The sequence below is a fragment of the Odontomachus brunneus genome, unplaced genomic scaffold (genome assembly GCF_010583005.1).
Source record: "Odontomachus brunneus isolate Ranch 3 - 2012 unplaced genomic scaffold, Obru_v1 Obru_scaffold_013, whole genome shotgun sequence".
NCBI lineage: Eukaryota > Metazoa > Arthropoda > Insecta > Hymenoptera > Formicidae > Odontomachus > Odontomachus brunneus.
In genome coordinates, this window is record NW_022639463.1 from 954371 (window position 1) to 980209 (window position 25839).

Here is a 25839-nt window from a genome sequence, read left to right on the forward strand (position 1 = left end):
GCGCGGCGACACGTGATTTGAATTTGAACGCGCAACGAGCGTCAGTGTAGCGTTGGCTGTTTCGAACATGGTGGTTGTGTGTTGTTCGAGTGCGACGGCGAAGTTTGTTTTTGCCTTGATTAATTGAGACAAATCGACGAAGTACGAAGTTTACTCGTAATGTCGGACAGTATTAAAGTAGCCATCAAAGTTAGGCCGCTGATTAAACGTGAGAAGGACGAGAATTTACCGGTACAATGGGTCAGTCAAGGAAACGCCATCGTGGCTGTGGACGCGGAAATAAAGAAGCGAGGCGATGGAAGATTCCAGTTCGGTAGGATGCCAATGCGAATCTTGATGTCGCATGCGATCACACTCGTGATTTCACTACAGAATATCTTTCTCGAGAACGACTACGTGGTTCCGATAACATTAGGCTCATTCTCGACTGCATGCATTTATTCATTTTTTCAATATTTTTTCTTTCAATTTCCGAGTGCACGTTATTGTATGCATCTTACTTGATAACTCAATGCAGTAACAGCATCTGTTACTTACTGCAAATGTGCTCAGTTGATACTGCACACAATATTGGGGGTTATAATTTTCACAAACTTTGCCTTACGCTGCCTCTTATCATTGATATATATAAGATGCAACACACAAAATCTCACATGTATTAATATATTTATTTTATTTGCAGATCATATTTTTGATATAAATGCCAGCAACAATGATGTTTTCTGTGGCATTGTCTGCCCCATTGTTGATGCTGCTGTGAATGGATTCAACGGTACGATATTTGCTTATGGACAGACTAGTTCTGGTAAAACATACACTATGATTGGTACAAAGGAAGAGGATGGAATAATACCATTGGCTATTAAACAAATGTTTGATGCTATAGCTGATACTCCAAGACGCGAGTTTTTGTTAAGGTTGGTGTATCTCTTATAATCATAAAAAGTTTCCTAAAATATCTGTTTTTAAACTTATCTAAAATATCTCTGTTTTTCAACAGAGACTAACTTTTTGATAAGAATTTTTATTAGTATAGTAATGTTAATGAAAGTTCTCGATCAGCTTCAGAAGATTTATTTATTTTTCAGGGTGTCTTACTTAGAAATTTATAACGAAAAAGTCAACGATCTATTGAGTAAAGAGACAGATCTAAAGGTACATGAAGATGTAAATGGCCAGGTGTTTGTAAAATGTAAGGAGGAGGTTACAAATAGCCCAGAGAACATTCTTTCGTTAATGAGTAAAGGCAATAAGAATAGAAGAATAGGTGAAACAAATATGAATGAGCGAAGTAGCAGGAGCCATACGATATTTAGAATTGTAAGAATGCCAGTTTCTTTCTAACTTTACATACAAAGTGTTTAGAAATTGTCATACAAAACAGCTCCTATGTATTGTAAATTTAAAAAATTGCATGTTTTAGACAATTGAGAGTCGAGAAGCTGATTCTGGTTCGAATGGTGCAATACAAGTCTCGCAGTTGAACATGGTAGACCTTGCTGGATCAGAGAGAGCACGACAAACTGGTGCTACTGGGGAACGTTTTAAAGAAGGGCGTCATATTAACTTGTCTCTTTCCACATTGGCGCTAGTGATTAAGCAGTTGAGCGAGTCGCAAGACACACAAAAATATATTAATTTTCGAGACAGCAAATTGACTAGGTTGCTTCAGACATCTTTAGGCGGCAATGCGATGACAGCGATAATATGCGCGGTAACACCAGCCGCTCTAGACGAGACTCAATGCACGTTATCGTTAGTATTTTTGTTTTAAAAACTTACATTTTGTGACGTTTACTGGATATATAACTCTGTTGTTTAACAGATTTGCATCCAGAGCCAGGAGCATAAAGAATAAGCCTCAACTGAACGAAGTCATGTCCGATGGTGTTCTCTTGAAACGTTATGCAAAACAAATAGATAAATTGCAGGCTGAATTAGAAGTAAGTGTATATCGTAAATGTGCGAAAATCTTTTATGCAAAAAAGCTATAGATAATAGTTGCTTTCTTTTCTTTCTTAGTTATAGTTGTAGATGTAAATAGTTTTTTTCATTGTAAAACAACAAGATCTATTAATCTAATACATGTGTGATAAATTTACTTTTTTAGAGAATGAAAGAACAAAACTGGTGTGTTGAAGTGAAAGAGATGGAATCAAAAATGCAAGAAAAAGATCGCATCAATGAAGATTTGGAGGAGCGCATTAGGTTGCTGCAAACACGAATAGTCGCTGGTAGCTATAACCGTAACAACGTGCAAGAATCGTTTAAGGCTAAAGCGAATCGGCGACGGACCTGGTGCGGCACTGGTGCACATAAATTAAATACATCTGTGTTTCAAATGGCCGCAAACTTGTCGCCGATCAAAGAAATGTCACCACTACGTAATAAGGATGATTTAATCGGACCTGATGTCGTAAATTCGTGTAGGTTTAATTATTATCAAAAACAATTCGAATGTTTTAACGAGTTAGACTGCATGTTAAAACCTATACACACTATTGTTACAGCATTCCAAATAGCTTATGCAGACTTTGAGTTAGAACTTATGGATAGTGAGGCAGATCGCGACGAGGAGTTCAGTGACGATGATACATTTATAACATATCGCAAGAATCATGTGAAATTTAAGGATGATGTAACTGTTCACAAATCGCCCTACAAACGCGACTATTCTACTGTCGCTTTGGACACAGCTGAATCTAGCACTCAGACTCTATGGTAAATACCAGGAAAATCGATACTTTATATTATCGATTCTTTTTATAATTAATTTTATTATTCGTTGTTATTTATTCAAACAGCTCCAAATCCCCTGGCACACCGAAAGAGAAGTTGCGAGAAAAGATGCGCCACTTGAAAATTGAATATTCTCAGCTTCAAGAATTCACTACTTTAGAGAAGCAACTGTATTTTGAGGAACGTAATTGTGAACTGGAAGTGAAGCTCGCGAGATTAACCACATTGGAAAAGCAGATGGAAAACTTGTTGTCCGATAAGGATGCTTTCGAGCATATAGCGTCTGAACTTCGCAAAAAATTAACCACGGCTGAGCTACGTTACACCGTTGCAGAAGATAAATTGAACATGCAAATGGCGGAACTGCAAAAAATACCTGAATTGGAGAAGAAACTCGCACAATTGTCTGCGCAAGAGATAGAGGCGCAAAACATACCCGAACTACAGGAACGAATAAAAGTTCTTGCAGCTGAAAAGGACGGATACGAACACGTCGCGTCTGAATTGCGAAAGAAACTCAATGAAGCTGAGCAACACAACATTCTGTTGGAAGAAAAATTAACAACACAGATTACGGAAGAAGAACCACTTATACGGTTTTCGATTGAAAACAACAGTATACAGCAGATAGAAGTGAAAACTCTTACGTCCGAAAAGGACGAATTGCAACATAAAGTATCTGATCTTCAAAATAAGCTGGCAGCAGCTGAGTTATGCAACAACTCGTTAGAAGATAAATTGAAACAGCAGCAATTGCTACACGATCAAAATCTTCGAGATCGGGAAGAGCAATTCAATAATCTTGCATCTGAGAGGAATAAACTTGAGAATATTGTTCACGAATTGCAGGATACATTGAAAAAAATGGAGGAAAATAGTAACTTAATGAAATGTAAGTTGAATGAACAGTACATGGAGATGGAGAAATTACAAGATCAAGAGAAGCGAATTCAACAACTCGTATCCGAGAAAAACGAGTTCGAGCTCATCATCGGTGAGCTGCAGGACAAATTGATAGAGGCGGAAATAACAGCTACTTCGATGAAAGGCGAGATAAACGAGCATGAGCGATACGCGCAAAAGTTTTTGCAGCTGGAGAAACAGATTCAGGACGTTATAACGGAGAAAATGGAATACGAACGGGTCAACGGCGAGCTGAAGAACAAATTGAGAGAAACGGAACTAGCGAACAGTTCCTTAAAGAGTAAATTAAACGAGCAACAACAGAAAACCTATGTTTTGGAAAAGCAGATCGAGGATCTGGTAAACGAGAGAAAAGAATTCAACAATACAGTCGCTGAGTTAAAGGAAAAATTAAAAGAGACGGAACTAACAAACAGTTCGTTGCAAGATAAATTAAACGAACGTGAAACAAACACGTCTAAAATTAACGACCTGCAGGACACATCTTCAACTGAAACTCTTATATTTGAAAATAGCAAGTTGGAGCATACTGTTTCCGAATTGCAGAAGGAATTAAAGGAAGAGGAACCGTACGATAGTTTAGTCGAAGAGAGGCCAAACGCGGAAACGTTGATCAGTATCGACAGTATCGAGGAACATAGAGAAGCTGAATCGTACACTGATTTGATGGAAGACAGTGTAGATAACCTACTGAATTTCACGATCACACACGAGTTGCGAGTTGAGCCAGCCGAAGCTGAACACCACAGCTCTGCTCGAAACGAGTTGGACGAAGAACACTTACAAAGAATACAAGAATTAGAGGCACAAGTAGCGAGACTGAGCTCCGAGAAAGAAGAGTATGAACAGATGTCTGCGGAACTGCATAAACGATCGATGAATAGCCCCGCGAAGGAAGAATCGACCGTCAATGATGTCAATGACGACGAGATTGTTTATTTGAGAAGCCGCATAAATGACCTGCAAAACATCATCCAGGATATCCAGAGTGAGAACACGCGTCTGAAAGAGCATGTATCGACAAGATCGACGATGTTAGAGCAAGAGTATGACTTGTACAACGGCGACTCGACGAAGATCGACTTGTCGAGCACGAGGATGTCTTTGGAGGAGGATAGCGCCAAGTTGTCTGCGGATCTAGTCACAAAGACGCAAGAATTAGACGAGATCAAACACGATGTGCGAAGCTTGAAGGAGGACATTGAGAACTTGCAGAAAACCATATTGCTATTGACAACTGAGAACACCGAGTTGGCGAGTAAATTGTCAACGGAAAAGACGTGCGCCGACCAGTCCGCCGCGCATTTCCAGAAAACGATCGATGAGCTGTACTTACGAAACTCGAAAATTACGAGTGAAAAGATCGAACTGGAGAATAACTTGGCAACGCTTAATGAGCAGATGGAGACGCTTCACTTGAAGATACCAGAGGTAAACTTGAACGAGAAACAGATAATGCTCAAGTATGAGGAGCAGATAAATATATTGACTGCTAAGAACACAGAATTGTTGTGTAAGATTGCGGACAGTATGACAGAACTCGAGACGTTGAAGGAGAGCAAATCTCTTCTGTACGAACACGACTGCATGTACAAGGACAAACTAACGGATCTCGTGCAGAAATACGAATACTTGACGAATGAGAACAACGAACTCTCCACCGATCTGATGGATAAAATCGAGGAAAACGACGGTCTTAAGCAAGAGTGCGATATCTTGAAGAATAAGCTGGAATTATCTTTGAAAAATAAGGAGGACGTGTTTAACAACGACACGGAGCAGTTGAGAACGGAGAATACATTGTTGAAGACCGAGCTGATGGAACTGAAGGCTAACGTAAAAACTTTAACGGAAGTGAACACGAAGATGTCCAACCAGCTAGTGGAGACTATAGAGGACCTGGATAACGCGCGGAAGATTAATTCACACAATAACACCCTGCATCTATCGATGATGTTTAACAATAGTTCAACAGCAAACGATACGATAAACAAGACCGTGGTGGACGACGAAAATCCCGAGACGAAAATCTTGAATCTGCAAGAGGAAGTTACCCAACTCACGCATCTCAACAGGAAGCTCAGCGACCTCAAGTTAAGTACCTGTACTCAGTGCACCCACTTAAAGGAACTGATCGAGAATCGAAGGATGCTGAAACTTGAGGTGAAGTCTCTCAATCACAGACTGGCGGATTTGCAGAAGAAGTTCGACCGCAAATCCGCGAGAACCGACGCGCTCATGATGAAGGCGAAGGAAGATATTAACAACAGTCTGTGCAATTTATCCAGCAACACCAGTTTTTCAGAAAGCATGAACGTCACTTACTTCGAGCAACAGCTCGAGTGTATAAACAACGATATACAATCTCTAAAGGAAGACGATAATAAATTGTCGGATTTGTACAAAGAGAAGTGTGATGAGATCGAAGAATTTCAGATCAGCAGCGTCGCTGACTCGGCGTTTACCGACGACGAGACTTCCAGCATCAAGAAATCTTCCAGCAAAACCTCGTCGAGATTGGATAACATTGAGAAAGTTATGGGGAATTTGCAGGACGAGTTGCAGGAATTGAAAAGGAACAACCTGAGTGTCAAGATGGATCTCATTAAATTTACCAACGAGAAGGAATCTCTGCTTGACGAAATCAACTCATTGAGGATCACTAACGAGGAGTTGCTGCAGAAATTATCGAAAAACGAACTCTCGCTCACCACCATATCGGAAAAGGCGGATATCCTTGAAAACGAGATGACGGATATGACCAATCGAATGCAGGATCTTACTGCTAAGTATACCGTAATCGAGAATGCGAAGTTGGTTCTCGAAGTTGAAGCGGAAATGCTGCGAGAACACAAAACGATGAAAGAGCGAACGATAGACGAATTACGTCAGAGTCTTTCCTGTTTGCAACACGAGCTGGATCTTGTAAAGAAACAGAAAGAAGAAATGATCAGTAGTGATAATTTCTTGGAGCAAGAGTTCGAGAAGAAATTGAAATCACTGATGGCGACGAATGAGGAATTGGTTAATTCTAAAGCAATAGTTTCGCGGGAATTCGACGATTATTCCAAAGAGTCGGAAACTAGATTGTTGGAACTGACGGAAAAAATAAATAAGTGCACTTCCGAAAACGAATATTTAAAACAGGAAATGATCAGGCTGCGCGACATCGAAGATAAACTCGAGAAGATGAGAAACGAATACCAAATTAAGTCTCAGCAAGATAAAACACTGGCCGAGGACAACAAGAAGCTCAAAGAAGTACTAAATACTACCTCTAAGAACATCGTCCAAGAGATTCAGTCGCTGAAGCCGAAAGTTAACATTCGTGAATTTTTGGATAAGTCGGTAGACGAACTGTTTCAAGTGTTCTTGCAGACGATTCTGACGAAGGAGAAAGAGATAATGAAGACCATGCAGCAAAATTTCAACAAGGAGAAGCAAAAACTCGAGGATAAGAAACAACAGAGCATGGATGCTGAGAAACGTACGACATTGTGGGCGAAGGAACTGGAGGGCGAGATAGAAAAGCTCCAGGGCGATCTGTCCAAACGAGAAAGCATATCTGACGGACTGCAGAAGGAGGTCGCGCGACTTCAACAGCTTCTGGAGGAGAACAATCAGGACAGGTATGTGTTGAGGAACAAGATCAGTCTTCTCGAGACGGATCTCGGCATCCTGCAAACCGAGTTTGACAGATATTCTAAGAACGACACCGTGAACGAAGAGGCCATCATTATCGCGCAGATGCGGGAGAAACAAGCACAGGAGATGATCAAGAATAAGGAAGCCGAATACCAGAATAAACTGAAATCAGAGAAGGAAATGAACAACAGACGCGTGGAAGACCTCACCTGTACAATAGAGTCGTTCAAGACGAGAAACATGGAGTTATCGAGCAATATCGAGGGTCTCATGGCCAACCAGAAGCAATTGAAAAACATTATCGACCTGAAAAATAGCGAGCTCATGAAGAGCAACCAGATCATACAAAAAATGCAATCAGAGTCGGAACAGCTGACGGATGCCTATAACGACGTGAACCAGGAGTTGGAAACGCAGAAGTCGCGTGTTGCGGAAATCACGGAACTCTTGAGGACTAAATGCGATGAGCTAACGGAATATAAGACCAATCTCGAGACTCTCGTGCACGAGAACAAATTTCTCAAGCAGCAAGCCAACGAACGGAAAACTAACGTGGAACAATATAAAACAGAGATAGAAACCATGAAGATGACGAACGAAAAAGTAATCGATGCGTTCAAAGATAAGCTAAACTTGTCAGAGCTGAAGAATGCTGAGCTGAACAAAAAGATAGACGAACAGAGCAATAAGAACGTTGCCTTAACGGAAGAGTTGAAGAATTTAAACAACGATCACGAAACCCTGCGATCCAAATGTATCATGTTGGAGAAGAGGGTCCGGAACAGTACGAGCAAGATCCAAGCGGAGGAACAGATGGAGGAACTGAAGGATTTGAACAGATCGCTGCGAAATAACTTGGACGGCGCCAGCAATCGCATAACGGAGCTGCAGGCGGACAAGACCAGCTTGATGAAAGAGCTGGTCACTCTGAACAGCCAATATGAGTCGACATGTAAAGAGAATGAGGAGTTGAAGGAAACATTATCATCGTATAAATCCAAGTATAACGACGCGTACGCAAACGCATGCAGCGAGAAGTACGACGCTCTGTTGCAACAGAAAAACCAAGTCACCTTGGAATTGGAAGCAATAAGGGTACAGTTGAGCCAACAGAACCGAGACATTGAGAATTACGCGAGTAAGGTGAAAGAGCTGACGGAAAAGAACGTGGAGCTCGATCAGGAGTCGGAGGAGTTGGCGGAGGTGATCCGGCAGAACGACGCGGAACACGCAAGGCTGCAGGACCAATACTATTCGACCCGCATCGAAGCCGAAGCGTTGACAGAGAAGATCGAGGAGCTCGAGAAAAAGAACCAGATTCTTTTGTCGCAAACCGTACAGAAGACCACCAATCCCGTGTCCACCGACAGAGTCGTAAACTACCACGATGATGCATGCAATTGCGCGACTTTAAAGGACAAGATACGCGAGCTGCAGTCGGAAATGATATGCAAGAACGGGAAGATCGCGACGTTGGAGCTGCAGATACGCAGCGGCAGTTTTCCATATCAGACCAAGTGCAAGGAGTTACAGGAACATCTGTCGACGTACAACAACAAGGTAACTTTTGTCGAATTTCAGTGCTGCTTTTTACGGAAATTTCCAATTCCAGTGCACAAGCTTGACGCGAACGTGTTCTGTTTTTACAGAACAGCGAGCTGAAGGCGGAGGTCAAGCGACTCCAATTGGCGATGCTGCGCACCAGTGCGAAGGAATGCGACGCGTGTAAGGAGAGACTTGTAAATAGGAGGAACCAGGTGTGTCAGACGATAACGAACAACGTGGTGCGACTTTGCGGTACGAGTAGCGGCATCATCGACGTAAGTATGCACTCGTCATTTCACTATCGTTATATTTCACTATCGTGAAACTGAAGCAACCAGTGACTGTGTAATCTGAAAATAAAAGAAAGAAGTATAAGTAGAAGCGCAAGCTGAGTATGTGATGTGTCCTCTGTTTATTCCAGTATTTTTATGTCTGTATTATAATCTTTGTTACAAAATTTTAAGTGTTTTGTATATACCATCTTACGCAGGAGGAACTAAGAATAGCAAAATTGGAGAAGGAAAAGAAAATCATGAAAGACGTGTGTCGTGCCCGATCGAAGACCATAAAGGAGCTCGAGAAACAAATAGAGGAATATGAGATGTTATTGCAATCCAGATAATCACGATATGAAAGTGCTTCTTCGCATCACCGTACCATCGACTAAATTTTCTATCTATGGACATAAATTTTAGCAATTACGTAATTGAAACCGTTATGCTGCTTTATTGCGCGCGATTTGATAAAAATTAGACTTAGCGTTTATACAGAGAGCGTAACATATAATGTAAATAATTACAAAGTTATGACATAAAGGCGATATAGTTTTATATTTTTGTAATACGATTGTATGGATTTAATTAATTATTTTATATGTACGTCGATTTCATATGGTAGCAGTATATTTTTCGCCAGTTTTACACTTTCGAAGACAGTAGAAGCCTGTGATATAAAAGTAATTAGACTCTTGCCAGGATTGTATGTAAGAGAGGTATCACGACGGACTTCCCAACAAATTGATAAGTACGAATTCCAATTTCAGCCATTATTTCCAGAATTATAGTCTGCTGGATGTACCTAATCGTGCACATTTGGAGCATATCTAGCTGTTCTATTTTTCATACCTGAATATTTGTGGATAAGGAATAATATTATCATCTACTGGCTTAGTGCAAAACTGCATATTTATCCACGTAGTAAACGTATGAATTTATATAAATAATAAAGAACATACAAGATCGAATTTTCTGAACTATACAAGTTTTGTTAAAAAAGAAATTATAATGAAATCGTTATATATTATTACACAAGTTTTATAGACAGTTGGATAATAGGTATTTTTTAATAATTTTTTACACGAGGAAAACTCGTAATGCAGGGATATATTCCATATTTCTGTACGCAACATCCCAATATATAAAATATAAATACGATTTTATTTTTAAAGGACCATCGCTAATAAGATTTTTTTTTTTTACATATTAAGACATGTAATGAAAAACTAAAGAAATAGATTGTAGTTCGTGTAAATAAAAATGTTGTACAAAGTATTCTCTTGTACAAGTGAGAGCATTAATAAATAATAGTAGTTATGAGATTTTCAGATTGTGAGGAGAGTAATTTCCGAGATTGTGCATTTTCCTTTTACTCGAGCGCGGGATCAATTAAAATGTCATTAATAATACTCTCTCTTATATATTTGAGACACTCTTCGCTTAAGTACATTTTAATAGGTAATTTTGTAGGCAGTTTTACATATATCCAAATATAATATTTTATTTTAAAAATATTATAGTGTGTATTTTTACAATTATATATATTTTCTACGATTTATCGAGTTTCGATTTCTTCGGTTTATATCTCATTGTATGCTTGTGTACCCTTTTTGTACCGGCTTTTGCTTTGAATAGATCTGGAACGAAAAAAAACATGTTGTTATACCAAGTTAAATGGATCCTAATTTATTTGAAAGGAATAGCGATAAATTTATTTAGAATCGACAAATATTCATGCTCTTCTCACCTTCATCAGGTTCCTCGCCCACCTCGTCGCGATAATATTGTGCGTCGTCATCCTCCTCCTGTTCATTATTTTCGGTAGATTCCTTTGCGATTTTTTGTAGGAGTATCTCGCTTTCTCTCTTCTTCTGGATTCCTTGGAGCGATTTCTTCTTGTGTTCCTCCTTCTGCATCTCCTTCTTCTTCTTATTCTCTTCTTGAATCATCTTCCTTTTTTCCTTCAATTTCTTCTTCTCTTCTCTCCTTTTCTTTATCGCAAGTTTCTCCTCCTCCGTTTTGTGTACAAATTCATGAAAGAGTACCTCGCCGTCGAAAAGGTCATTTTCCACTTTCATTAACTGAAATAGATATAACCAAACGTTAAAACACACACAAATGTCAGAAGTAGATATCCATGTAAATTCATAAAAATGTCAATTGCAATTAATTCACTAACCTGCAACGTTAATCTCGGTCCCAATTCGTGTAATCTGATCGCGCTTGTAAAGTTAGCATGATTCCCCCTTGAAGATAACTTCTGTGATAACTTAACATGACTAGCTTCATCGTCCTCCGCCTCACTTTCAGACATGGTTGGTTTCGTTAGGAAATCTGAGATGTCTTGACATTTCGATAAATCCGGTACTTTCGCTTGTACTAATTTTTTAACACCTCTTGATAAACCCGCAGGCACAACTTTAATGGCATAATGCCTGAAGTCAATGGTTTTTGATACTGTATTATAATTTAAGCACACACAACGGCGAATTGTGCTTAAATTAACCTACAATGCCAACAATTTATCAATTAAATATGTTTACAAATTGGCCGACTTGCAGAACTTACAGTGGTTAAATTTATAGTTGGAAACATATTCTGGAACATAGAAGTTATAAGCTTCATCTGCATGCCTTCACCGCTGAAATTATTTAAAACCACTAGAGGGGAACTTTTAAAGGCCTCCTCATATACCATTTGCTTCCTTAATAAAGATATTACATCTCTTGCCAGGGAGAAATTATGTACTTTAAAAGTAAGAGTGGGTCCTCTAGGTAACCTGTCATAGGAGTCGTTATTTTATAAACTTTATAATTTATATATTTAATATAATTATATAAATTATATAATTTATATATTTTATAAACTTTATAAATTTTATAAATTGAGGAATTATTGATACATTATTCTCAAAAGACAGCAAGTACCTGCAAAGCTTAAGATACATTCCCAATTCTGTGTTTGTAAATATACACATGTGGCTAACGTGAAGCACACTTGCAACAGAAACAAAGTCCTTTATGGTGTTCTTTTTGCGAGCCTTTAAGGATGAAGCTGTAAAAGGTTCCATAACTTTGCGAAAGTCTTTGGTAAGCTCGACAATATGTTTCCCTGGCAAGCCACGGTGAAATACAAAAGAATGAGGTGCCTTTACCAACTCTTCCTTCTCTTCCAAGTTTATTTGCTTATTTCGTTTGACACATCGGCCCTAAAAAGGTATAGAAGATTATACTTCCATACAGAATTCTTAAAAATCTTTGATAAACTAACTTAGTAAATTTATTTATAAATAAATATTTATTTAATTATAAATAAATATTTTATAGTATACTACTGTGGATGTACGTATGTAAACTGCACATAAAATTTAAAATTTTTTTTGTCAATATTTAGCAAATATTCTCAAAATTGTTATCAATTCACTTATATTTCTTTCATTTAAAAAAATGACAAAATACCTTTTTCTGACGACCCATTATTCCTCTTTAAGTTAGGTTAAGATGAACAACGATGTAGAGTCACGTGTATACTAACGCTCTCAGCCAAGTATTGAAGGAAGGAAAGAAGGAAGTTAGGTTAAGTTTTCTACCACGTGTTTAAAATTCAACAATTGTGCCGTAGAGAAGATTGGAATGAAATATTAATATTGAAAAATAAATTAACTATATAATCATTAATAGAAAAGAAAAGACAATATTGTTCGATAGCTCTTCTGGGCAATTCTTTACTACAGGTTATAAAAAAATAATAAAATCATAATGCACGAAAATATAGATAGACTGCGTGCGATTGAAACAAACTGGTAATCCTAACTAGAGTTGAAATAAATTTCAACTCTAGGATGCATTCGAAAATGTTACTTGGGCTTTCCTTCTCTCTTTGGCTGCGTTCGAATAGTTCGCTGTCGAGCTAAGGGTGTGTTCAGATGGAGAAAGAAATAGCGGAACGGACAGTTACAGAAAAGAGATATGGTGGGGGTCAACCAATCAGAGTGTTATAGTGTTTCTAGTAATAGAGTGTACCCGGGTAGGAAATCTGAACGCACCCCTATATGTATAGAGCTCATTGATTCCGATGCATTTCGAAACTCAGGCAAGATCCAATAAGAGGATTTGTTTTAGAACAATGATCACGAAGTTTTCTCTCATTGGACGTCTAGAAGAAGGATCTCACATTGGCGAATCAGATGAACGAAACATGTGGCGCAGTAGTGGTAACACTGGGAACAGCCATTTCCGTCAATGAAGTCACTTCCGTTTTCAGCATCAGGAAGAATTACGCCAGTAAGATTCCGTTTAGTCCTGGACTCGTCTCGTTTGCGAACGGTTCGTAACAGGCGTACTTGATTGATTCTGTCGAGACTTCCTCACGGATCATTGTTTTTCGGACTGTGGATCGACGACGCATCAAGCCGATTGTTGCTGCGGAATTTGACGAACTGAATCGATAACATCTCATCAGCAAGATGTACCAGAAAGGCAGGCCGAATCAAAGCTACGGCAACGGTAAGATTTTTCAATTTAACGGGAATGCGAATATCCGGCATCTTTATCGTGTCGTATACGTTATCCATGTGTATCGCCATTACGATTACGTTACATTAAACATGACTGTGAGAGCCAAAATGGACATATCGATGGCATCTTCACGCCTGGTTATGAATAAGCTCGGCCGCAACGAGTCTCGCATTAACGATCGCGAACGACATGGCGCAGCGCGTCCATTTTTACGAATTGGACACGGGGGGAAGAGTAAGAAGCTCTTACTCACACGAAGATCTCGGGCAATTATTGAGTGCAAAGCTCAATCAATATTGCCGTAGGATGAACTTTTTTCACTTACAGCCGAAATTGCAAACAAGTTTGTTCGTGACGTCATTTAATATATTATCCTCTTGTATAATACTGACAATTTTTTCCTTTTTTTTTTGCTGCAGCGCGGAACGTGAATTCTCAGATTTCAGGATCCTGCCCGCAATCTACTGTAAGTTTCTCATTTACTTTGTCTCTTTTCGAATTTATGATTTTATATGTTTCTATATATGATAGTGTATCAACACAATCAGAATCAGATAATAAGCAAAAAATTGCATTATTATAGAAATAAGTAGGGAATTAAGGCTTTAATTGTGGATTTCATAAAGTGAATATTGAACATTGTAGTGTTCAATGTTCCATTATGGATCCAATGTTTTATATCTAGAGAATATAGAGGTTCTCCCTCACTGCCGCCATTTTGACTTATAACGTCAGAAGTGGAAAATACGCGTTAAAAATTCTTGCGAACTATGTTAACAAAATAATATTTGTAATCAATCTAGTAGACATGTAAAATAATCTAAATACTTTCCTTTTTATTTTAACAATTAATAAATCGTAAAATTAATATGACAAAATCATGAAAGAAGGTTAAGTTAAAAAGAAATGTTGCACATGACATTCATTTTACAATGATTTATTGATCGTTAGAGCAAAAGAAAAGTGTTTGGAATATTTTAGAAGTGTGTTTAATTGATTGTAGGTGTCATTTTTTATATGTATGTTTTTATTTTTATATACTTTGTAGGAATTTTGGACATTTATTTTGCTCACTTTGGATGTTAATGTAAATCAAAATGGCTGCGGCGAATACATTTGCCATACATATTAAGGATAGAAGCTTTAATATGTATAGCAATATATATGTATAGTAAATAAATATTTTCAAGCGATATTGGTCCCTATTGCTAAAATATCTATTTGCAATAGAAATGGTTAAAATTATTAAGATTTTCTAATAATTAAAAGTTTAATTAATTGAAAAAATTCTAATCAATAAATTCAAGAGAAAATTTGTTTAATAATAAAATTTAAGGTGTGTTAAAAGTATTAGTTGATTTTTCTTTATTACTAAATGTGATTACACACAAAATAGAATATATTATTAACTCTCAATCATGATTCTTAATGTTTTTATATTATTAAGGTAAGTAATACTTTAAATAATTTTTTTTGAAACACAGCAGATATACAATTATGGATGGGAAAATTTTGACATGTATGACTTACATTATACAAAAATATAGTCCTTATTTCTGAAGGAAATGAATACATTTATATACATATATGTACACATAGGGATATCTCGCCATTAAAAAAATCTTGCCTCATCTTTCGATAAAGTTGATCTATTATGTAGGGTGCAGGAAAGAAAGTAAAAGGAATTCAAATATTATATGCAGTTAACTTTTTTAAATACAAGTAGTTGAAGTTGATATGTTTCATTTTTTTAATAGATTATACTAGTTTTTTTTATTTACATGATGTTTTTACGGAATATCACCAAAATTTTCATATATATGCCTCAAGTTTATGCTACAATTTGCTTTCAATAACCATGTCACATCCTGTCATTAAAAATAATCATTTCTTATAAAATTCGATTTTTTAGACAGATTTTTTATTCATTCTACTGTCAACAAAAGACAGTATTATTATAGGCAAATTAATATACTGTCATCATGTCATTTTTATGCAATGAAACAAAAAACCTCACAGATAAATCTATACATTAGAATTCTTTCACCTAATACACTTTATATATCTATAGATACATTCTACATTATTATATTTATTATATTTATATATATTTTTTTTTATATTTACAACTATTAAATAGCTTTGCAAATATTATGTTTACTTGTACAATTTACATGCTTTTAGAAAGATTTTTACTTTAGGACAAAAACTATCTAGTTACAAGTCTAGATATTCATGTCTACAGAAATTTATAACATTACGTTCTAACAAAATACTTCAAGAAGATTAAACTTTTGAATCAAAATAAACCACAAATGGCAAGTATTTTTTGAATAACAAATTAATAATTTCAAACATTGATCGTACAAAACAATGAGAAGGATTCTTTCGGTCATATAACGTGGTAATAATAATGTTACTACAGTTATCCGTGATTCAGAAATGAATTCCATTTCCTGTCAGAATACTATTGCACTTGCATGTACTAATTAGTGATTCCTACTTTCCCCTCCCCTGCAACGCAGGTACTAGTAGCTATACAACAATACCGAGGAGGTGCATTCGACCAGGGACTAGGTCGTCAGTTGCCCACATAGCATACCCTACCGTAGGCCGTTTTCTTGGTAGTTCGTGCTGAACTCGTGCCTAAGCAAGTTCATATGTTGCAGAAATGATTTGAGCATCCTACTAGTAGCATCAGCCGCGTGATACTTTTTCGGGAACTATCCAAATTGCAAGATAGTTGTCATCGATGTCCGTGTTTTATAATGACAGTAAAAACGATGATTAGCGCATTTACTGATATTGATGCTTTTTACTTATGGGCGTGTTTCAATTCACGCACAAAGAGAAAGCATGCAGTACAGAAACTTTCCACTAGTAATCATAGGCAGATAGATGAGCGACTTTGATCTAAAGGCACGAGCTAACTATCCGCCTACGATCACCTGAACACTTCTATTATTTATATTACACTTTACAAAACGGTCTAATCGCTCGAGATCCACAACAAGAGAGATGCAGTCTCAATATTCTCCTCACTCAAATATGTTTATCATGTCGAGCAGTGGTAGTATATATATATATACATATATATATTATTTATTCCAAACTCGGCTCAGTCATGAGTAAAGAGACGTTGGCCACAGTAAAGGTAACCTGGTTGGTATGAGCTATGGGGTAGCGTTTAATTGCTTTAAAAGTGCACATACGATGCTAGACCTTGGTGGGGTAGCACAACCGTAGAGGTTCCTTGTGTAGCGGCGACCCACCCTATGTTTTGCAGTATAATACAAGAGGAAACTATCAAGCGTCGCAATCTGCGTCCCATCAACAACCAAGCAATTACAAGCAAGGAAATATACCACAAAACTTACCCGGCCTCAAATCGCAGCAGCAACAACAGCAACAGCAGTCAGCGCAAATAACACCGGCCTCTACACCGACGCGATCATTACCGCAAGCAAAACAGCAAGCGACTCCTCAACAACAGGGACAGCAGCAAATGCAACAAGTGCAACAACAATCGTCACAACAACAGCAGCAGCCGCCGCCGCCGCAAGCTCCGATGCCTCAACGATTGAAGCCGATCTTGAAGCAAAGCGCAGCACCACCAGTATCGGTCAATCCTCCACAACAAACCAAGCCCATGGCCAATCAGCCTAGTGTGCCTCCTCCACCTCCTTCGACAACCGCGTCTACTTCTAATAATAAATCCGATGCTATGGTTGACGATATTGAAATGACTGAGACTATGAGTGTCGAGATGCAGGAGCAACCGAGATGGCGAAGAAAGACACCTGGATGTAAGTTCTTTTAGAGTTTATGGGCAAGTATATGATTCGCGATATACCATCGTATGTATATAATTCTATGTTAACATGTATCCGCTGCTTTTAGAATTGTACAATTCGCATTTGAAAAAGTCGTACACCTTCTCATACTTTCGGCTACAATATTTTTTTTCTTTACTATTATTATTTTCACTTTATTAACGGAGAGAACAATTTCTTTAGTTTTATAAAAATAATCAACTTACATTAGGGCGAATAACTATTAAGTTGCAAACAAAAATTTTTATCTAATTAATATATGAGTGCAGTTTTACTGCTATTAGTGCTACACTTTCACCTCGATAAATCGGAGAGAATCCGATATCCAATTAAAAAAATTTATTTTTAGGGAATTACCAAGAAATGTTTTTTTATTAGATATGGATACGTTGCGAAATTCATTGAAAAAGTGTTACAACTCTGTTGTCAGTGTCTAAATAATTTAAATAACTCGAAATCTATAATTGAAAGAACGAGAATAGTAATAATTTACGTTATTCACTGATGATTCACTGAATTCAAAGCTATTCATTGATGATGACAATTCACTGCGCAAATTTGAAGATCCAGAAGAGTTTTCAAACGCTCCGGTGTTATGCTGTTGAGCTTTGACACTCCGACAGTCGGTGTGAACTTTCGTTTGCTGATAGGCATGATAAATCGCAACTGTTTGTATTATTGCATATACGCGTCTAATATAATTATTTATGTAGTTAAAGTGAACAAAAAGTTGAAGCGTCTTCGTATGAATCAACGTCTGAGGAAGACTCTGCAGCCTAAGAACGCGATTATGGTATTAAACGAGATGAAAGCCGGATGCCAATTTACATTCCCCGAGACACCAGGCCACGTGTCAAATTCGCTTTATCTCGTTCACGCCGAGGTAACGTCATGGAATAACAAAGAATACTTTTTGCATGATGTGTCATCATTTTAATTACAAGTTTTATTACATCTTGTTATAATGATGTGCAAATTAATATTAATATGTGCCTTTAATATTAACGCTCTTCAGTGTTAATATACGTAATATATGTAATTATAGCTGGATGGTAAGACATACGTCGGACAAGGTTTGTCGAAGCCGCTTGCTCGTCAAGCCGCAGCAGAGAACGCATTAAAGGCGTTGTTATTAGAGAAGATGACAGCGGCATCAATGAAAGCACGTATAGATGCCGAATCAGATGGACAAGCCAATTCATCTTCGGACATCATCAAGGAAGAAAACAACGATGATGTCTCAATGGATATGAATAATACCAACGAGGACGAGATTCCATGGAGCTCATTGGCTAGTTTCGCGCTTTATAAGCTTTTCCTCGAATGGCACAACCAGGGTACATCGGTCCCGGTTACACGTCCTGGCTTGCCAGCTGTGAAAGGAGTCAAGAAAGAGGCCGCTGGCTCACCCAGAGCTCCTACCCAGAAAGAGCTACCACCGAATCCTACGAATATACATCCGGTTATGTTGCTGAATCAAATGAGGCCTGGATTAACATACGTGGAAGTCAACCGTCTTGGTAATCCGCCAAACACAATGTTCACTCTATCCGTTGATGTTAACGGAGCCAATTATTCAGGAACAGGTATGTGCACATTTTACGCGGAACGATCGTATCGTAAAATGTTTAATTACTAAAACTATTGATATGCAATTACATATGTAATTATATGAAAATTTTCATTTTCAGCTAAAAACAAGAAGGATGCTAAGAAAGCAGCAGCTAAGGCAGCGTTATTAGCATTATATGGCTTATCCTATCCCGAAGATACTTCAAAAGAAGCAATGGTAGAATAGAGTAAATGAAACACTCGGTATTTAAATATTATGTATTGATTTTTTAATTTTTTTTTTTTTAATAAAACTATGGATTAATATCACGATAATTGTCAGTCTGTTGCACACGAACACTTGTATTATTTGCATGGAAAATTTAGAAATTTTTAGATGTAATTCTTATGGCTAATCGTACTGTAATTGTATACTTCCATCAGGCAGTATGAAAGACGTGATCATATTTTCTCTCGTCATGATATAACTTAATCATTAAAAATGATTTTATTAACCATGATATACTTTACAATTTGCTGAAAACTGTACATGTATGTAAGGATGGGACAAAACTATAATTAAAAAATGGGATTACATGCAACAAATAATTATTTACTGATAAAATCGTTTTCAGAAAGAAATTAAGATTGAATAATCAAGATAACTACAAAAGATGTTCCAGATTACTATTCTCAAACTTCGCGAGAGTGTAGAACAGTAGTTGAATTGAAGTGGACAAGAAAGTCCCAAGTCACCAGATTTTTTAAAATTAATATCTGGAAAATTATTGCGAAGAATATTGTAAAAAGATTTGGAACTTCCTTGTTTACCTCAATCCATTCTACACTCATGAAGTTTGAGAGCAATGTTCTAGGACATTCTATACAACTTAAACACACACACACACACATATATATATATATATATATATAATATATATATATATATATATATATATATATATATATATATAGAGAGAGAGAGAGAGAGAGAGAGAGAGAGAGAGAGTTATATAATTATTCTTTATTATTTAACTTTAATACGTTGTGTTTGTTTTATATATATATATATATATACATACACAGATGTTTGTAAGTAAAACAGAATACTATTAATTGATTTAAATGTTTTGTAGAATTTCAATTTTCTACAAAAATGTTATCTCTCTCTCTCTCTCTCTCTCTAACATAGACTGGATTGTAATAAATTTTCTACAATCAAAATTATTAAATAAATCCATGACTTTTCAAAGTACTTTTTGGTTCAAGCTGTTAAACTGATTAAGATTCACGTAGAACTTTGTCTCATCCATACATATAATAATATCACTACCATATGTTCGAGAGAAGAAAAAGATGGTTAATATATTTTCATTAGTATTACGAATATTCTAAATAAACTCACGTACTTCATTGCGTTATCTTTTACTCATTAGCAAAAACTTTTCTGCCGCTACTACAGTAAAGCGTACTTTATAATATAGCAATACATCTATCCACAGTAAACAAATTGTAATTTCTATTATAACTACTGACATACTATGCGTATTATTGTCACAATTTACATTGATCATATGTTTATTGCTGTAATAATGTTACTCTGACAACAAAAATGATTATATTGTTATCAAAGATAGAAGGACCGATACCACAGTGCATATGTACGAGCATTAGTGTTATGAATAAAATCATGACTTTCAGATCGTGTAGTTACTTTTACACATATATAAAGAATTGTTATTGCCCAGCTAGGCGTCTTGCGCTAAAACAAATTAATCTCTGGCAAGCTAGAGATCGCTGTTCTTGTTTTTTAATGTGGAAAACTGATGCAAATAAATTTTACCATTGTAAAACTACTTAGATTTTAATGTTTGTATAAATTATGTATAATTTTATTATATTATGATTTGTACTTATAATCGATCAAGTTCTATTCTAGCATATTACACAGGATATATTCGGCAATTTACGGTGTATAGGTAGAATAAGTCAACGTAATGAAAAGTTATGTAGCATTTTGTAATTTTTTAAATAGTACGAGTTTTTAAATTACAAAATGGTACACAACTTGTCTGATTATTTACTACCGAGTTGCCAGACACTGCATATATTCTACGACGTTTGTTCCGATCGATTCTGCCGCGTGCACAAGTAGCAATTACTATAGCAACAATCGCCAAACACCAATGAGCTCCGTATTGTCGTACGTGCTCGCGTCAAATGTGAAGGTACTCTTGCGATAGCTATTGTCAAACAATGCATACTTTAAAATTAGTAATGGTAGGACCAACTCGGGTAAGACGATCACTTACTCACCGTTTCTCTCTGTGCACGAATATTTCATTCAAATATTTCAAAGCGATCACAAAATATTTTATTACCGAATAATGTGAAAGCAGAAACAATGATCGTGTACATTCATTTAGAGTGGAAAAACCACGATAGCGAACTTTCTGGCGGATGCCACGGAAATCCCATACGATTATCATCCCACTCAAGGGGTTCGAATACTGGAGTTCGAAGTGGACGATATCGAGGTGAACAACGAGCGCATTTCGAGAGACATCGAGCTGTGGGACTGTAGTGGGAATCACAAGTAGAGAGCGATGCGTTTCTTGCGAGCTGAGATCTTTCAAAGCAGAACAGGATATGATGAACATTTTGCAGGTTCAAAAATTGCTGGTCGGCTATGCGCAAAAGTGTACACGGTGTGATACTTGTGTACAACGCGCAAATGCAAGATTCTTCGAAGGAATTGAAAGAATTCTATGATTATTTCATTAACGGCTCGAAATTGGGCCCAAATAGCTGCGTGATATTTCTTTTTGATCCCGATAACGCTGGGCCGAACGCATCAAAGATAATTTGTAAGTATTCGGATATTGTTAATGTCTGTCGTAGAACTAACTTTGAAGAATCAATGAAGCTTTCCATTAAAATATAAAATAGATAAAAGCTTCTTGTATCCAATCGATTAACTTCTAAATTCTCATTTGATGATTAAAGCATCTAGCTTCTCAAGTGTCTCTCATGTTAAATGTAACGTGGATGATGGTGGTGATAAGTTGAAAACCGACTTTCGCTTGTTCCTAAGTGCCTTGATGACAAAACTACTAGAAGACAAGGAAGAGAAACTAATACTGAGTGATAATATATTATTTGCTAAATAATATATATATATATATATATATATATATATATATATATATATATATATATATATATATACTATATTGTCGAAAAGTCGAAGTTCCACACAATGGTGTAACACCAGAATTATATCAAATAGCTTTAACATGATTAACATAATATTACACTTCTCCTTTTAGTCGTAGACTCCAAGTTATTTACATTGATTAAACACGTGCAGAAAGGTTGTAACACTTTTTTTTAATCAACTTTGCCACTTTCGTATCCAATAAAAGAATTTATTTTTTGGAAAGAATATATTTTTTTACATTTTAAAAAATCTCTCTTTCAGCTCTATTTCTATATATGTGTGTATATATATGTTTCTTTTTACATATTTTGGTAAATATATTTATATCGCAATATAAATATATATGTGTCGATGTATATTTCCTATATAAGAAAATAATTGCTAGCGTTTAACAGAGAGAAAATAACAATGAGTGTTTAACGATTGCTCCCGATGGGTACATTCTCTTGGTATATTTATCGAGAATTTAAAATAACTGAGTTGCTTTCTCTGCTGATGTAAAAGATTATCGTCTATTCTATGCATCTATTAAAAAATCATGTGAGTATTCATATATAGAACTTACTCATTCAGTTGTTCTTTGAATAACGTAATTTCTTTCCATGCTCTTTCTATTTGCTTCTGTGTAAAGTCGTGACTCCACGAAGTACATATGACAACATTCGCTTCATTTACCTGTTCAGTATTACTTGGTTGTATTTGAATTCGCGATTTCGCTGCTTCTTCAGATAACCCATTTCTATCCATTACCCGTTTTATAGCCTATATATATGAATACATTGAATGAGAGTACAATTATGAATACTGAATATTAAATTTTCAGACACATAATAAATTTTAATTATTCTATATTTAATATCTCATGCAATAAATGGAAAATTGCAAATGATATAATTGTAAGGCATATGAACTAATGTTTATCGTTAAATAGATGCATATAGTTTATTATTCCATTGTCCAATGGAGGCTTACCTCATTTTGAGGAATTATACAAGTCCAAATTTCGTGACAAGTGTTCTGCCACTTGGCTTGAATTAGAACTGCTGCTTCCATCACAATGATATCGTGACCTTCAGAATACAGATCAGCTATTTTGTTTTTAGCTTCATGCAAAATCAAAGGCCAAATCAGTTTATTTAGTTCTTCCAATTGTTCCTATCAAATACATGTACAACAAACATCTATAATTTGTTATATTAAATTAATAATTTTATTTTGTTATTTAAATAATATTAGACAGTAGGAAATAATGTGTATATAAGCACCTTATCGTTAAACACTATATTGCCAAGTGCCTTTCTATCTATAAATCCATCAGAGTTGAGAATGGAAGGACCAAAATGCTCGATTATTTTAGGAAAACCGGCTTTTTCAGGTAAATATAAGTCGTGAGCTAACTTATCACAGTTTACAAGACTAGCACCGAGTTTTTCTATTTTTCCAGCGACTGAAGATTTTCCACTCGCGATACCGCCAGTCAGGCCGATAATGTACGGTTTCAAAGGTTTGTTGTTTAACCTCTGATAAACAAAATAAATTATTAATCTCATAATGCTCAAGATGCAATATATAAAATCTTAGATTTAAAAAAATATTATTAATTGCATTTTGTACTGCATTATAAGTGTAGGAAACTTACAGGAGGTCGAAGTCTCGTGCCAAGCAATCGTATTCTGTGATTACTCGAGCTGATTTTGGCTTCCTCATGTTCATTATAATGTTCATCAATTGCCAAATCTACCACATGAATATCCAATTTACTTAAATTCCTTTGTAAACGCAACTCATTGACTTTGTCACCACCACGCTTTGTCTCTTGGCTCACAACTATCATTTCAAGTGTTGGGTCTTCTTTGGTAGGTCCATACATATCATCGATAGGAACAACATTGCACGTTATTGAGGAATCTACATCTTCCAAAAATTCCTTAACTTTCTTTATTCTTTTTGTACATGGCTCTATAAGCTCCCATAGTATCTTACCTGAAAAAATTTTGTTACTATATCATACCAGAGTATTGTACAACAATCATAGGAGTAGTAATATATTGTTGTACAATATTTTTTTGTACAACAATATATTTTGAATTTATGTAAATTTATCATTTATGTGTGAATTTATTAGAGTTCTTATTATTGTATTCTTAGATTAAACAAAACTGAATAATGTAAATAAGAAAATCGTACTGGAAATCATATTTGTATTGGTTACACCGACAGTAAGTTTTTCTGTGCAGCGTAAAGCCGCTTCACTTAACAATATCTTATGACCATTGTGCAATCGATCGAATGTGCCGCCCAGTACCACATTCCTATAAGTTTTTACATTCTGAACACGGTATTCCACCTCTTTATGATCGTTTTGATCTTGATCGTCGTTACAAGTAACAAAACTGTAGTCCATCGACGTATTGGCTAGATAGTCTTGTATAAATGTGTCGGCTTCCTTTTTACTGTACGTTCGATCAAAAATAACTATTTCTACGGGTTTCTTGGTGTTTATGACGGATTTGTCGGGATACTTTATGTTAGTGAGCAAGACACGAACGTCGAGTCTAGAAGCGATTGTAGACGTGTTCACATAAATGTCCACGATGTTTTGAGAACATTGCGGGCCTCTCCGTTGTGATGTTGGGTTACCGTATTTTCCCGATGCAAAAATATTTTTTTCCGGAAGATATTGTATGTACAGCGTCTTTAAAACGTGCTTCTTGATTACAGGCAGTAGCACCTTCACTGACGCAGGATTCGTCAAAATTAATAAACCGGTGTTTGCCATGTCGCTGTCGATTTACAAAAATTCGTCTGGCTCTTACAATATACTTTCCTATTATTTTGGTAAATCCTCCCAAATATTTACTATTTATTATCGAGATCTTTAGAGACAATAGGTTAGGAATGTTTAGTGCGAATTAACACTTTGCACGAGTTTCTTATCACAGGCACTCCGTTTCTCTATGATCCGAAATTAAAACTGAAATTTACTTAAATCGAAAGTACAAAAATATACTATTATTAATAAACAAATATACCATTGTAATATATATGGAAACCTAGCATAATAGAACATTACATTACGCAATGAAGGTTACGTTTCGATTTCATTACTAGTACTGAAAATATAGAGTATTCGTGACATAAATTATAGATTTTCAGTATTGATAGTAAGTACTAAGACGTAGCCGATATCTTTTTTCATGTAAAATTCATGAATTTCTTCTAGCATAAATTTGTGAAAAAAGTAGTTTCATTGAAATCGCTAATAAAATTTTTCACAATTTCACGTAAGAAAAAAAACTTATAATCTTCTACACAAACAGCATAAACTTCTAAAAGACGTCTTTTAGAAGTTTACACTATTAAGTCCAGGATGACTCATCAAATTCTGATTAAATTGATCCTTGAGAAAAGAAGCAAGTCAAATTAGGGCGATTTCGATTCGATTTTGACAAGATCGATCCAAAAAGTCCAAAAAATCGATTCTTTACTATTTCGATTTTGTATGAATCGATTCTTCACGCTAACGGGGTCGATTATGTATCTCGAAATGGAGTGAAAATTACAAAAGTGAGCAAATTCACTAGCCATTG

General features: G+C 36.1%; 5 protein-coding genes across 6 annotated transcripts; 3 read left to right on the top strand and 2 right to left on the bottom strand.

The window, feature by feature from the left end:
• Window positions 1-45: 45 nt before the first annotated feature.
• Window positions 46-10554, top strand: LOC116841177 (kinesin-related protein 4). Its single transcript, XM_032808797.1, has 10 exons — window positions 46-313; window positions 683-917; window positions 1089-1320; window positions 1424-1755; window positions 1826-1943; window positions 2111-2426; window positions 2511-2721; window positions 2805-8868; window positions 8958-9128; window positions 9344-10554. The coding sequence occupies exons 1-10, from the start codon at window positions 160-162 to the stop codon at window positions 9473-9475; spliced, it is 7965 nt and encodes a 2654-aa protein (XP_032664688.1). The 5' UTR covers window positions 46-159; the 3' UTR covers window positions 9476-10554.
• LOC116841180 (protein Peter pan) lies at window positions 10548-13037 on the bottom strand. The gene is made up of 6 exons (XM_032808805.1): window positions 12587-13037; window positions 12056-12336; window positions 11697-11907; window positions 11308-11634; window positions 10876-11209; window positions 10548-10765 (listed from the first exon to the last, which is right to left on the bottom strand). Exons 1-6 carry the CDS (start codon window positions 12602-12604, stop codon window positions 10677-10679), a joined length of 1260 nt encoding a protein of 419 aa, XP_032664696.1. The 5' UTR covers window positions 12605-13037; the 3' UTR covers window positions 10548-10676.
• A 351-nt stretch (window positions 13038-13388) lies between these two features.
• LOC116841179 (double-stranded RNA-specific editase 1-like) lies at window positions 13389-19978 on the top strand. Its single transcript, XM_032808804.1, has 6 exons — window positions 13389-13633; window positions 14065-14111; window positions 16932-17451; window positions 18192-18361; window positions 18524-19064; window positions 19170-19978. The coding sequence occupies exons 1-6, from the start codon at window positions 13594-13596 to the stop codon at window positions 19274-19276; spliced, it is 1425 nt and encodes a 474-aa protein (XP_032664695.1). The 5' UTR covers window positions 13389-13593; the 3' UTR covers window positions 19277-19978.
• Window positions 19979-20130: 152 nt separating this feature from the next.
• Window positions 20131-22226, top strand: LOC116841084 (intraflagellar transport protein 22 homolog). Its single transcript, XM_032808610.1, has 4 exons — window positions 20131-21324; window positions 21456-21625; window positions 21697-21896; window positions 22036-22226. Exons 1-4 carry the CDS (start codon window positions 21286-21288, stop codon window positions 22197-22199), a joined length of 573 nt encoding a protein of 190 aa, XP_032664501.1. The 5' UTR covers window positions 20131-21285; the 3' UTR covers window positions 22200-22226.
• On the bottom strand, window positions 22196-25598 carry LOC116841083 (bifunctional coenzyme A synthase). Of its 2 annotated transcripts, none has more exons than XM_032808608.1 (6): window positions 25282-25598; window positions 24437-25032; window positions 23889-24232; window positions 23515-23769; window positions 23222-23404; window positions 22196-23011 (listed from the first exon to the last, which is right to left on the bottom strand). In XM_032808608.1, exons 1-6 carry the CDS (start codon window positions 25317-25319, stop codon window positions 22811-22813), a joined length of 1617 nt encoding a protein of 538 aa, XP_032664499.1. In that variant the 5' UTR covers window positions 25320-25598; the 3' UTR covers window positions 22196-22810. The 2 variants fall into 2 exon arrangements, with proteins under 2 accessions (XP_032664499.1, XP_032664500.1); XM_032808609.1 differs by having other exon boundaries at window positions 24437-25204.
• Window positions 25599-25839: the final 241 nt, after the last annotated feature.

What these genes read in the sequence shown, in the direction of transcription:
- LOC116841180 (XM_032808805.1), bottom strand. An exon ending in ATGTATCTTAAGCTTTGCAG is followed by an intron (nt 11,908 to 12,055) that starts GTACTTGCTGTC and finishes CTCCTATGACAG; the next exon opens with GTTACCTAGAGGACCCACTC. An exon ending in GGGCGAGGAACCTGATGAAG is followed by an intron (nt 10,766 to 10,875) that starts GTGAGAAGAGCA and finishes TTTTCGTTCCAG; the next exon opens with ATCTATTCAAAGCAAAAGCC.
- LOC116841084 (XM_032808610.1), top strand. Translation starts at nt 21,286, where the DNA reads ATGCATACTTTAAAATTAGTAATGGTAGGACCAACTCGG. An exon ending in TAATGGTAGGACCAACTCGG is followed by an intron (nt 21,325 to 21,455) that starts GTAAGACGATCA and finishes ACATTCATTTAG; the next exon opens with AGTGGAAAAACCACGATAGC. An exon ending in GACTGTAGTGGGAATCACAA is followed by an intron (nt 21,626 to 21,696) that starts GTAGAGAGCGAT and finishes AACATTTTGCAG; the next exon opens with GTTCAAAAATTGCTGGTCGG.
- LOC116841083 (XM_032808608.1), bottom strand. Translation starts at nt 25,319, where the DNA reads ATGTTCTATTATGCTAGGTTTCCATATATATTACAATG. An exon ending in ATATAGTGTTTAACGATAAG is followed by an intron (nt 23,405 to 23,514) that starts GTGCTTATATAC and finishes TGTATTTGATAG; the next exon opens with GAACAATTGGAAGAACTAAA. An exon ending in GTATAATTCCTCAAAATGAG is followed by an intron (nt 23,012 to 23,221) that starts GTAAGCCTCCAT and finishes TCATATATATAG; the next exon opens with GCTATAAAACGGGTAATGGA.
- LOC116841179 (XM_032808804.1), top strand. Translation starts at nt 13,594, where the DNA reads ATGTACCAGAAAGGCAGGCCGAATCAAAGCTACGGCAACG. An exon ending in TTTATCTCGTTCACGCCGAG is followed by an intron (nt 18,362 to 18,523) that starts GTAACGTCATGG and finishes ATGTAATTATAG; the next exon opens with CTGGATGGTAAGACATACGT. An exon ending in AGCCAATTATTCAGGAACAG is followed by an intron (nt 19,065 to 19,169) that starts GTATGTGCACAT and finishes TTTCATTTTCAG; the next exon opens with CTAAAAACAAGAAGGATGCT.
- LOC116841177 (XM_032808797.1), top strand. Translation starts at nt 160, where the DNA reads ATGTCGGACAGTATTAAAGTAGCCATCAAAGTTAGGCCGCTGATTAAA. An exon ending in AGACGCGAGTTTTTGTTAAG is followed by an intron (nt 918 to 1,088) that starts GTTGGTGTATCT and finishes TTTATTTTTCAG; the next exon opens with GGTGTCTTACTTAGAAATTT. An exon ending in ACCTGATGTCGTAAATTCGT is followed by an intron (nt 2,427 to 2,510) that starts GTAGGTTTAATT and finishes CTATTGTTACAG; the next exon opens with CATTCCAAATAGCTTATGCA.